At 46.4% G+C, this 13223-nt stretch overlaps 1 protein-coding gene across 1 annotated transcript in view; it reads right to left on the bottom strand.

The window, feature by feature from the left end:
- LOC115469500 (E3 ubiquitin-protein ligase TTC3-like) overlaps window positions 1–13223 on the bottom strand; it is a 299116-nt gene that overhangs the window by 249599 nt on the left and 36294 nt on the right. Inside the window, exons 10-11 of the mRNA XM_030202218.1 lie at window positions 8409–8571; window positions 50–98 (exon numbers count right to left, since the gene is read on the bottom strand). Of these exons, the coding sequence (XP_030058078.1) occupies window positions 50–98; window positions 8409–8571 (212 nt within the window). The remainder of the gene's footprint in view (window positions 1–49; window positions 99–8408; window positions 8572–13223) is intronic.

Raw genomic sequence — 13223 nt, 5'->3', positions numbered from 1 at the left:
TATGAAGCTTGAATAAAATACATTTTAGGAAGTAATACATTAAACTTACTTTTTCTCAAACAGATTTTTCTTGTATTTAGTCTTATTCTGTTTAATACCTTCAAAAGGAAGAAAACAATACATCAATCAGTGAACAAAAGGTTAACCAAGTAGCACAAAACTCATGCACCAAAATCAGTTAAAAAGAAAAGAAAGAAAAAAAAAAAAAGGAGGAGGAGGATCTAAAGCTGCTATTTAAAAAGCAATAAAAATAAGAAAGAATCTTTCACCCACACAGGATGCCAACAAGCTCTACAAATGTAAACTTCAGAAACATGCATGCAGTCACACTGCTGACCATCTAGGTCTCTGTGAACTTCCAAAAGGCTAAAGACAAAAGGAGAACTGTATGGTCATTACAGGGAGGTAGAAGAGGAAACAGGATCTTGCCAAAATTACAGAGTCAGTGACACAAAGTCTGTCTCTGTGGGGAAATGGGAGGGAGGAGTGAAGGGATAAATTATGTTTAGTGCATTAACCACAAAGCTGCCAATACATTTATTAACAACTTGCTCACTGCAGTCACTTTTGCTATTGAGAGTGTCCCTCTGTTGCAACCACTATTCCATGGCATGAGCCCCTTTGCTACTGCAGTGGTTTGCCTACTATAGAAAAAGAGAATATTGTTTATAGAATGACTATTCAGAAGGGCTACTTTGAGGATACACTTACATGGCACACTCGAGATTTCTTCTGACTATAAATAGTGAATTGTCACTGTTTTATAACAGCTAAACCACTGTGCTCCAACAAGCTCAGCAGTAGTGTGCTATGATGGAAACTTTAGTAGCCTTCTATTTTGGTTTTTTTTTTGTTTGTTTGTTTTTATAAACCACCACTGGTTTTACGAGAACACTTTAAACATTAAAAATTTAGGAAATAAAATTTAACTTTGCGAGTTTATATACAATATATGAAAAATATAAAAAGGAATTCTGATGAATAAGTGATTACCTTGTTGAAAAGATGAACACAATTGGGTTTAGGAATATTTTTAAAGATATACTCCCATTCTACTACAATGTGTGCCAAATAAGGAAAAAAAATGCCCTTATCTGGCAGACTAACCCTGAGACTCTTGTAGAGAGGCAGAAAACAGGGAGGGAAGTTGGATTGGTCTAGTGTGTCTCAAAGAAAGAAATTTAGCTGTTATTGTCCTCTCAAGACTAGTCTAGAAACTGTGGGATGTAGCAAAAAGCAGTACTCATGATAAACCCACTCTTGCTGTAAAAGAATCTGTCCTTGCATCAACGTCCAGTCTGTAGTGCTTTGCAAACATATGAAGTAAGGACTAAGTTGCTACTCTACAAGTACATCTGGGACACCACATTCAACTCAACCCAAGAGACTGCTATGCCCCTTGTGGAGTGTGTCCACAAAGCTGCAGAAGGCCACCTTCCAACCTGGATACAGGTGGAAGAAATCTCCTTTTTCAGCCACCGCGCAGTGGTGACCTTTGAAGCCACCTGACCTTTCTGAACACCCCCAAAAAGGACAAACAAATCTTTTCAACCACTGAAAATTATTGGTAACCTCCAAGTAATGCATGAGAACACAATGCACATCTAAAAGATCTAGAGCATTAAAAGTCAGTTCCACAATCCTCCTTCCTAAAGAAAGGATGACTGAGAAACTGATTCAAATGAAAATCGATGGCATTTTATGGATCATGACTCCTGCTTCAGCAAAACATAGGAAGGGATATCTGCTCCATCATGCTTGTAACTGACACTCTGACAAGCCCAAAGAAATGGCAAGGAGGAACACTGCCTAAAGTAAGGTCCTCAAGAATTACTTTCTTCAAGGGCTTAAAGACTGTTTGACTCAAGGCCTTGCAAACCAGTATTAAATTCTACTTGGGTCTAGAGGAGGTCTGATTCGCATTGCTGCCTTTAGGAAACAGACTGTCAGGATGGGGTGCCAAAGATGATCTATCCAACTGGCCTTGAAATAAACCTACTGCTAAACCCCTGCAGGACAAAATGTTGGCAATAGAAATACGAAAGGGATGTAAAATCTCTGTCACAACACTTCAAACATTTGCCAAACCCTCAAACAGGCCAAGGTGGAATGCTTCCTAACCTAAAGCTCTGTAGAAATAACTAAACTTGCTGCCTTAGGTATGATTCAATTCTTTGAAGGAGTAAACAAACATGTGGACAAAGGGGAGCCGGTTGATATTGTATATCTGGATTTTCAAAAGGCGTTTGACAAGGTACCTCATGAAAGGCTACAGAGGAAATTGGAGATAGGGATAGGAGGAAAAGTCCTATTGTGGATTAAAAACTGGTTGAAGGATAGGAAACAAACAGAGAGTGGGGTTAAATGGGCAGGATTCACAATGGAGAAGGGTAGTTAGTGGGGTTCCTCAGGGGTCTGTGCTAGGACCGCTGCTTTTTTATATATTTACTAGTAAAAAAGGCCCGTTTCTGACACAAATGAAACGGGCGCTAGCAAGGTTTTCCTCGGAGTGTGTATGTTTGGGAGAGTGTATGTGAGAGTGACTGTTTGAGAGTCAGAGTGAAAGTGTGAGTGTGTGTGCGTGAGAGAGAGAGTGAGTCTGGGTGTGAGTGTGTTTGTGAGAGTGTGTGTGTGAATCGTGCCCTCCCAATCCATGCCCATCTGTCCCCTGCCCCCTCCATTCATCTTTTTCCAGCAATTCCCCTCTTTCCCTGAGCCCTGCCCTCCCAATCCATGGCCATCCATGCTCCTCTGTCACCTGTCCCCTCCATTCATCCCTATCCAGCAATTCCCCTTTCTCCCTGCCCTGCAATTCATATCCATCCATGCCCATCTGTCCCCTCCGTTCATCCCTATCCAGCAATTCCCCTCTCTCCCTGAGCCCTGCCCTCCCAATCCATGCCCATCCATGCTCCTCTGTCACCTGCCCCCTCCATTCATCCCTATCCAGCAATTCCCCTCTCTCCCTGAGCCCTGCCCTCCCAATCCATGCCCTTCCATGCTCCTCTGTCACCTGGCCCCTCCATTCATCCCTATCCAGCAATTCCCCTCTCTCCCTGAGGCCTGCCCTGCAATCCATATCCATCCATGCCCATCTGTCCCCTCCATTCATCCCTATCCAGCAATTCCCCTCTCCCTGAGCCCTGCCCTCCCAATCCATGCCCTTCCATGCTCCTCTGTCACCTGCCCCCTCCATTCATCCCTTTTCAGCAATTCCCCTTTCTCCCTGAGGCCTGCCCTCCCAATCCATGTCCATCCATGCTCCTCTGTCCCCTGTCGCCTCCATTCATCCTTTTCCTGCAAGTCCCCTCTCTCCCTTCCATGACCCCCCCTCGCATCCATGCTCCTCTCTCTCCCATGTCCCAGCCTGGCCCGCCCTCTTCTCCCCCCCCCTTCGCATCCTTGCCCTCCCCCTTCGGATCCATGCTGTCGTTTCTCCCCTGCCTTCCCACTCCCATTGTTCTTCTTTACTGCCCATCCTCTTCTCTTTCCCTTTTTTTTTTTTTTTCCTTCTTTTTAAATTTACCTCCGTGGCGGTTCCGGCAGCGCAGCGTCAGGGAAGGAGGCGGCGTTCCCGACGTCTAGCCTTTCCTTCGCTGTGTTCCGCCTTCTTCTGACGTCATCTTTGACGTCAGAAGAAGGCGGATCTCAGCGAAGGGAAGGCTGGAGACGTCGGGAGCGCCGCCTCCTTCCCTGACGCTGCGCTGCCGGATTTGTTTGTTCTTGTTTCCGCTCCGCCCTCGACATCATGACGTTTGACGCGAGGGCGGGGCAGAGACGGCTGGGTGGCTTCACACCACGAACGCCACGAACCCTTCAGGGAGTGTTTTAGTGACTTCAGAACGTTGTCCTCATTAGAACGTTCACGGTGCGTTTTATTATATTAGATAAATGATTTAGAGATGGGAGTAACTAGCGAGGTAATTAAATTTGCTGATGACACAAAGTTATTCAAAGTCGTTAACTCGCAAGAGTGGGTTTATCATGAGACTGGTCCCAAAGGCTTTGGTATGGAGAACAGATTTGGCTCCCCAGGGAAAATGACTTCTGGTGCAGGGGACTGTGGTAATTGAAGATTAGTCTCCATTTTGTCTTACAGCTTGGCTCTTAGATAATCATAAGTACATAAGTAATGCCACACTGGGAAAAGACCAAGGGTCCATCGAGCCCAGCATCCTGTCCACGACAGCGGCCAATCCAGGCCAAGGGCACCTGGCAAGCTTCCCAAACGTACAAACATTCTATACATGTTATTCCTGGAATTGTGGATTTTTTCCCAAGTCCATTTAGTAGTGGTTTATGGGCTTGTCCTTTAGGAAACCGTCTAACCCCCTTTTAAACTCTGCCAAGCTAAACGCCTTCACCACATTCTCCGGAAACGAATTCCAGAGTTTAATTACGCGTTGGGTGAAGAAAAAGTTTCTCCGATTTTTTTTTTAATTTACTACACTAGTTTCATCGTATGCCCCCTAGTCCTAGTATTTTTGGAAAGCGTGAACAGACGCTTCACATCCACCTGTTCCACTCCACTCATTATTTTATATACCCCTATCATGTCTCCCCTCAGCCGTCTCTTCTCCAGGCTGAAAAGCCCTAGCCTCCTTAGTCTTTCTTCATAGGGAAGTCGTCCCATCCCCGCTATCATTTTAGTCGCCCTTCGCTGCACCTTTTCCAATTCCACTATATCTTTCTTGAGATGCGGCAACCAGAATTGAACACAATACTCAAGGTGCGGTCGCACCATGGAGCGATACAATGGCATTATAACATCCTCACACCTGTTTTCCATACCTTTCCTAATAATACCCAACATTCTATTCGCTTTCCAAGCCGCAGCAGCACACTGAGCAGAAGGTTTCAGTGTATTATCGACGACGACACCCAGATCCCTTTCTTGGTCTGTAACTCCTAACGTGGAACCTTGCATGACGTAGCTATAATTCGGGTTCTTTTTTCCCACATGCATCACCTTGCACTTGCTCACATTCAACGTCATCTGCCATCTAGAAGCCCAGTCTCCCAGTCTCGTAAGGTCCTTCTGTAATTTTTCACAATGCTAACTGCATGCAAACAAGGGTCTCCCACATTCTTCCCTTATGATCAGCAGGCAGCGCACCATACAAGGACGCTACTTGCGCTGCAAACCCTACACCAGCTCGGAGCTGGCATTAGGGTTTACTAGCAAGCAAGGAATGGAGGAGACCAACAGAAGATATTTGACAGGTCTGGGATTTTCTCTGAGACCTGTCAAACCTAAGCCCACTTCCCCCACCCCAAAGACACCGGACCTCCAGACTCCCCCACCCCCCAAACACTTAAAAGACCTGGTGGTCCAGTGGGATTGCTAGCCTAACAAGATCCTGGCATTCCAGTGGGACTGCTAGCCCTCTACACCCTCCCCCCCACTACGGCCTACCTCAAAACTGGAGAGACTAGCGCTCCCTCCCTCCTCTGTGGGGTGCCTCCTCAAAACGGTGGCACCCTGCCCAGTGCATCATGGGATGAACAGGGCGGGGCTTAACTTCCATATAAGGGTTAAGCCTCATCCAGTGAATTCCAGGATGCACAAGGCAGGGCGCTGTCATTTTGAGGAGATGCCCACAGAGGAGGGAAGAAGTGATAATCCCTCCCTCCTTCAACTTCAAGGTAGGCCACGGGGTCTTTCTAGTGTTTGGAGGGGGGGCAGGCTTAGGTTTGACACGTTTGGGGAAAAACTCTCAGACCTGTCAAATCTATTCTGCTGTTTGACAGATCTGGGGGCTTTTTTTTTTTTTTTGACAGCCCAGACCTGTCAAAACAACAACTGTGGGAGGACTGTGCCTTGCACAATCCTCCCGCAGAAATACCCCTATGATCAGATCTAACAGCGCACCTAAATTTGCTTGCTATTAGCTCGATCATAGGGGCGTTAAATGCCCCACACCATTCCGGTGCTAAATTTAGAGAGCTGTTTGGAACAGCGTGGGGTTTCTGTTCATCTGTACCACAAGAAATTGTGTTGAACAGGGTGGCTCTTGCCAGCATTGACCATGCAAGCCCATGGACCGAAGCTCCATTACTCAAGATGCTGCCTGAACAGCCTACTGCCCTAAGCTTGCTCGAATCAACTAGTCATCCAAATAAGGATAAACTCCGAGTCCTTCCCAAAGAAAGAATGCTGCTACAACTACCACCTTGGAAAGGTTCTGGGAGCCACAGTCAAGCCAAAAGGCATTGTCTAAAATTGGAAGTACTGCCTCAGAATCATGAACCTTAAACGCCGAGTATAGCAACGTGTAGATTGGTATCTTTGAGGTCTAGGGAAGTTAGGAACAACCCCCTTTCGCAGTGTTGTCATCACCAATTGCAAGGATTCCATCATGAAATGGAACACCTTGAGTGCTTGAGTCACTGCTAGAATCTGACATAATTAACCTTTTTTTGGGAGGGTGGGGGGGGAGAACAACGAAGTAAATGCAGCATCACCCTACTTACCATTCCTCTTTGGGAACTGGAATCATTGACCCCGAGTCTTCCTTATTATAAATGTTTTATACAGGAGCAAAATAAACTCTGGGGAAGGCAATTCCCCTGCTCCAAGGGGAATTTGGGAATCCCCTAGCAGAGCTGATGGTCCTCTGAGGGTCCCTAACTCTCTGCCCTGCTGCATCTCAAACACTTAAGACCAGGCTAATCAAGATGGAGGAGGAGAACGTGGGGACAACGGCCCATTTGCACTACTTCAAGGGAATGAGGCTCTAAACTGATGCTCCTGCACTGACTCCTTTAGGGCCCAACAAAGGCCGAGCTTGTGCCTAATCACTCTCAATGCGCTGCCCCACAATCCACAGCCCTTGATGAGCTATCACAACATGTCCCACAATGCCCTGATGCGCTGTGCCGCACTGGGAGCAGCATTTGGCATTCTCCACCAAGGACTCCATGAATAGCCTGAACCTACAACTGCTGCTGGCAGTAAATAGAATCAGGACATGTTGAAAACCTAGACTGCTGCAATGCCTCTCTTGGCATCAAAAACAGTCCACCCCACTTTGCCTCCATAAGGCTGAATTTCCAGAAGGGAGAAACGTCTGCTTTCGTCTGTCAGCGAGATAATCCAGTTTACCTCAACCCATTTCCACAGGCAAATCTGGTCTTGCTGTCTCTGCTTTATAAAAATGCTCTACAGAGAAATAGTTGTGTGCTCTCTGTTTTATGAGCAGTTCTGGGCAAAGAGGAGGGAGGAAAAAATAAGCAGCTTCTTTGTTGGGGGAGGGGGTAGGAATTCATATGCCTCTTGAGTATTCCTCCAAAATAAAACAGACCCCAATAGGCCTGCCACCCTCTGCTCAACTGGCTATTAGCTCTCACACTGGATCAGGAGCTGCAGGGTCTGCCTTTCACCATCTGCTGAAGACAGAGAAATACTGAGGAGCTGAGCATGCACAGTGTCCTTATAGGGCAGGGGTCACAATCATTTGTTCTCTTGTCTCCATCTGCTAGTCGATGGACATAATAGGTTCTGGACTTATCTGGTGAATACAAAGATGCCGTTATTTGATGCTGGAGGCCCATATCATTTCCTTTTGCAGTAGAAGGGTGAAACTGGTGGTTTATCACACAATTTACCAGGCCCCCAATTATTTTTACAAATTTTTCACACACACAACTGCTACTAAAGAATGCAAGGGGCCATATTGATGACTTTTTGCCTATGTGGTGGGATTGTCCAGCAGCTAAATGATTCAGGGTGAACAGACCTTCTGAAATAGCTGATAATGGAATACCCTTACACTTGCATTAGGTTTACCAAGTCATTGGGACATATTTCCCTATTCCATTACACTATAGAGTCCTAGTAACAACAAGATGCTTAACACTGAAGTCACAATTCTAGTTAAAACAGAAAAACAAGTACCTTTGGATACAAGTTAGTTCTGAATGCAAGTGTACCCTAGAAGTCAGAATAGCCTTTTATCATGGCTTCCCAACCTGTCCTGCAGACCCCACAGCTAGTCAGGTTTTCTTGATACTCACAATGAATATGAAGACCAACCCGCATATGCTGGAGACCTACTGCATGCAAAAATATGTCACATACTCATTGTGGGTATTTTCAACACCTGACTGGATATTGGGTCTGCAGGACACGTTTGGGAAGCTCTGCTTAATATTACTTAATTTGTGTTGTGCTCAATCTACAACCACATCTACTGTTTAGTTTTGTGATGTGCTTTGTCTCAAAGTGTATCTAAATATCATTGTATGTTTGAAAGTTAATGTCAAAAATAAAATAGAGTCCAAAAACAGAAGTAAGCTTTAAGCCAGCTGCCAAATACTTTCATAAACTCAGAACACCAGGCAAGGCATTGCTAGAGTGAGGTGGCAAATTGGGGGGGGGGGGGGGGGAGTAAATGCCCAATATTTACCTTTCATAACTTCCATCTGCTTTCTGAACTTCGCGTTCTGTTGCATCAGATCTTTCACCCCCTCAGGGCCATGCCTGCACAGGTCTTGAGCTCTCTCGTTAGACTCAAGTGCCCGCTCACGCTCACCCATCAGGAAGAGAGCATCGCATAAGCGGTAGTGACCCTGTCACAAAAATATCAACAGCTGAGCCAGAGCAATGACAACATAGCTTTATTCTTCAGCAGCCAAGGCTAGGAAATATCCCAAGGTCAGCTGGATGCTTTGTGAAATCAAGTCTTATCAGGTGGCTGGAAGATTTTTCAATGCTAGCCAAACAAAGTGTTTTAATACACAGAGAGCACCAGCAGTGCTTCCACTAAAAGCTAAATCTTATCTATCTACAAAATAAATAAAGTATGTCGAGCACAAAGAATTCAACTCCTCATTATTAGTCAAAGACAGGCGTCTCAAGCAGTCAATACAAATAGATTCCAGTACTGTAGTATTTCTCAACATTTTGAATAACAGAGACCACATATCAGCTGTAGGCACGCGGAGCCCTCTCTGTTGGCACACGCGCAGCCGGTCGCCTCACCCGAAACTTAGCCCTCCCACCCACCGTCAAGCATTCCTCCCTCCCTCCCACCCAGCACCAGCCCGCCCGGCCTCCATCCCTCCCTCCGAACCCGAAGAAATTTAAAAGTCTTCCCTTGTCCGAGTAGGCGGCGTCAGCATCAGCAGCGAAAAGCATGCTGCTGGTTTGTCGCGTCTTCAGCCTTCCTTCTCTCAAGCTCTCTGGTCCCGCCCTCATTTCCTGTTAGGGCGGGACCAGAGAGCTTGAGAGACGGAAGGCTGAAGACGCGCTGAACCAGCAGCACGCTTTTTGCTGCTACTGCTGATGCTGACGCCAGCTACTCGGACAAGGGAAGACTTTTAAATTTCTTCGGGTTCAGAGGAAGGGAGGGATGGCGGGCTGGTGCCGGGTGGGAGGGAGGGAGGAATGCTTGACGCTTGCCCTTGTGCACGCCGGGTGGGAGGGAGGGAGCGAGGCCTGGTGCTTGGGTGGGAGTGCGGCCTGCTGGGTGGGTGGGAGGGTGGCCGGCCTGCCTGGTGCTTGGGTGGGTGGGAGGCCTGGTGCTGGGTGGAAGGGAGAGAGGCTTGGGTGCTTGGGTGGGTGGCCTGGTGCTTGGGTGGGAGGGAGAGAGGCCTGCCTGGTGCTTGGGTGGGTGGGAGGCCTGGTGCTTGGGTGGGAGTGCTGGGTGGGTGGATGGCCTGGTGCTGGGTGGGAGGGAGGCTTGGTGCTGGGTGGGAGGCCTGCCGCTGGGAGGGCAGGGAGGAGAGGAGGGTGGCTGGACATGGGCGGCTGGAGGGGAGAGGAGGGTGGCTGGACATGGATGGAGGGCAAGAAATGAAGAAGAAAGGAGGAAAGTAAAGAAATAAATGGAAAGGAAGCCCTGGAAACAGAGTTAAGAGAACAGATAGCAGCAGAATCAGCGACTAGGACCAATATGGATAGAAAAACAAAATCACCAGAATCAGCGACTAGGACCAATATGGATAGAAAAACAAAATCACCAGACAACAAAGGTAAAAAAATCATTTTATTTTCATTTTAGTGTTTGGAATATGTCCAATTTGAGAATTTACATCTGCTGTCTTATTTTGCACTGGATATACTGGAGCTGTAATAACTTACAGAAATGATTTATAATGAAAGAAAATCATGTTATTTTTTTCTCCTATACTAGTATAATATTTTCAATGATGTCTGTTTATATGCGCCATGGCTGGTGTAAGGGGGTGTGGCTATCATGGGGTGGAGTCATATGTGGTGACCCCGCCCATAATGAGTACCGGCACTTCGCGATGAGTAATTAGATTTTGGGTTGCTGTTTGGACACTCGGTCTCTGAAAGGTTCGCCATCACTGACCTAGTGGGACTGGGGACAGAAGGAGGAGGGTGTCCTGTCTGGTCTTCAATCTCATGGGTCAGCCCTACAACTGGGCAGTCATTTTAAGAAGATAGTTTTCTTTTAAAAATAAATGCTCTTACAAAGAGCCTTCCTCTATCCTAGTCAGTCAGCAGTAAAGAAAAAAAAACAAACCCTCCTCCTCTCCCAGTCAGCCATTAAACAATTCCACTCTAGAGAATCTCCTGTGCCTCCTTCCCTTGTTCTCTCCTTCTGATGGGAGCTGCAGTAGCAGAAATCGAAAATGTAAGGAACCACTTGAAGACTGCGCCAGTACAGATTTTAGGCTCTGTACTGGCTCTGCCATTCCTAGGTTCTGCATGGGAAGTGGGGCTTGAAGCCAGAACACACACTTTCTCATCCTCCAGCTGGATCCTTCACCAGCAACTGGGCCTTAAAACCAGTCCCACCTATGAAAAGGGTCCATGGGATAGAAAAAAGGTGGCAATTAGAGAGAATCACTGTTGGACTAAAGATGACATGGGGTGCGGTATAATGCATTGGGGAGGTCTGCCACAGATTTGGAGGACACACAGATTTGTCTGTCCATGTGCAAACAAAGCTATGCATAGGGACATAGAATGAGGCAAAAAGGAGCCACCAGAATCAATAGGGAAGTGAATTTTTCACCTAATGCATAATTAAACTCTGGAACTCACAGCCCAATGATCAAAGGTAAATGCGAGCGTTAGAGGCTGCTAGCGCCGGACTAGCACCCGCATGCACCTTCGCACACATGATCGGGCAAGTATTCTGCCCCTATGATCAAAGAACAGCACATTGATCGTAGGGGCGGAATAGCGCCTTAACCCTATGCCAGTCCAGAGCTGGCATTAAGGTTAAGTCTCCGTTACCGCCCCCGCCCCCCCAGTCAGAGTCAGGCAGCCAGGGCTGTCACTGTCAGTCCAGGCTTGGGGAACCAATAGGCCAAAGCAATGGCTGGAATCTGGGGGTCCATCTCCAGCTGTCAAAAGCCCAGACCTGCCAAACAAGTGCAGGAGGGTGAGCTCAAGCGCAATCCTCCTCCACCTTTCCCCTATGATCAGAGCTAAATTTGCATCTATTAGCTCTGATCATAACAGCATTATTGCACCGCGCTGTTCCGGCGCTAATTTTACTGCATGAGCGCATGCTCAGGCATAATCCTCCCGCACTTTTCCCCTTTGATCAAAGCTAACATGTGAACATCAGGGTGAGGGTAGAACTGGAAATTTAGACATTTCAGCTATGTTAGAAACCTCTGCAGATGAAGCTCGGGGTCAATGTGGTCTTTGAACCAGACTTGGATATGCTGATGTGGCTATACTTCAGGAAAGCTACTTGTTCTTTTCTTGGGACAAAAAAAAAAAAAAATTGGAAACATAAATATGCTAGAGTGTGCAAATTATTTTTTCCCCATGTATCAAGAAACCTTGGTGCAACATTATTAGTCTTGTAAATGTTTAGTTAATTGCTTGAGTGTTAAATATTTGTTTTGTTTCAGAGCAGTTATGTTCCTTTTTAGATCTGAATTAAGTTTCTGCTTTGCCTGTTTCTCCAAATGGTTAAATGATGGATAATGTAATCTGAGTAGGATCTTGCTTGCTATAGCTGTTTCCACCCAAACCCACCTCCCCACTCCCCCCCCCCCCCCCCCCCCATTTTCTATTTCTGTTGATGGCTCTCTCATTCTCCCTGTCTCCTCAGCTCGAAACCTTGGGGTCATCTTTGACTCTTCTCTCTCCTCTGCTCATATCCAGCAGATCGCCAAGACCTGTCGTTTCTTTCTTTACAACATCCGTAAAATCCGCCCCTTTCTTTCTGAGCACTCTACCAAAACCCTCATCCATACCCTTGTCACCTCTCGTTTAGACTACTGCAATCTGCTTCTTGCTGGCCTCCCACTTAGTCACCTCTCCCCTCTCCAATTGGTTCAAAACTCTGCTGCCCGTCTAGTCTTCCGCCAGGGTCGCTTTACTCATACTACCCCTCTCCTCAAGACGCTTCACTGGCTCCATATCTGTTTTTGCATCCTGTTCAAACTTCTTCTACTAACCTATAAATGTACTCATTCTGCTGCTCCCCAGTATCTCTCCACACTAGTCCTTCCCTACACCCCTTCCCGTGCACTCCGCTCCATGGATAAATCCTTCTTATCTGTTCCCTTCTCCACTACTGCCAACTCCAGACTTCGTGCCTTCTGTCTCGCTGCACCCTACACCTGGAATAAACTTCCTGAGCCCCTACGTCTTGCCCCATCCTTGGCTACCTTTAAATCTAGACTGAAAGCCCACCTCGTTAACATTGCTTTTGACTCCTAACCACTTGTAACCACTCGCCTCCACCTACTCTCCTCTCCTCCTTCCTGTACACATTAATTGATTTGCTTACTTTATTTTTTGTCTATTAGATTGTAAGCTCTTTGAGCAGGGACTGTCTTTCTTCTATGTTTGTGCAGCGCTGCGTACGCCTTGTAGCGCTATAGAAATGCTAAATAGTAGTAGTAGTTTCATCATTTTATTTTTGTTTTTCCTTTGGAAACTTCACTAATTATATACTCCTCCCCTGAATTGCAGTGGTCTATTGTGGGACAACTAGTTTTTGGTTTTGTAAATCTTTTCTTCTATATTTGTTTTTTGGATTTCAATTCCTTTCCAGCATTTTCTGTGGCAAATTGATACTTGTGATAAATTTTGTGATACTTAAAAAGATTTTTTTAAAGTTATTTCTGAACGCCATATCATCCAGACTATTGCCCTCCTGACTTTCTTGCCGTCCCCTCCTGCCCATTTATACCAACAGGTAGCATTGTTACACAATCTGGACTGCAGGAAGAGTCCTCTACCAGTAACTTGAGATAACCCAGTGTCTCCGTCATCCTTTCCA

Source organism: Microcaecilia unicolor, chromosome 4 (genome assembly GCF_901765095.1).
Source record: "Microcaecilia unicolor chromosome 4, aMicUni1.1, whole genome shotgun sequence".
Classification (NCBI taxonomy): domain Eukaryota; kingdom Metazoa; phylum Chordata; class Amphibia; order Gymnophiona; family Siphonopidae; genus Microcaecilia; species Microcaecilia unicolor.
This window is presented reverse-complemented; position numbering and strand designations above follow the sequence as displayed.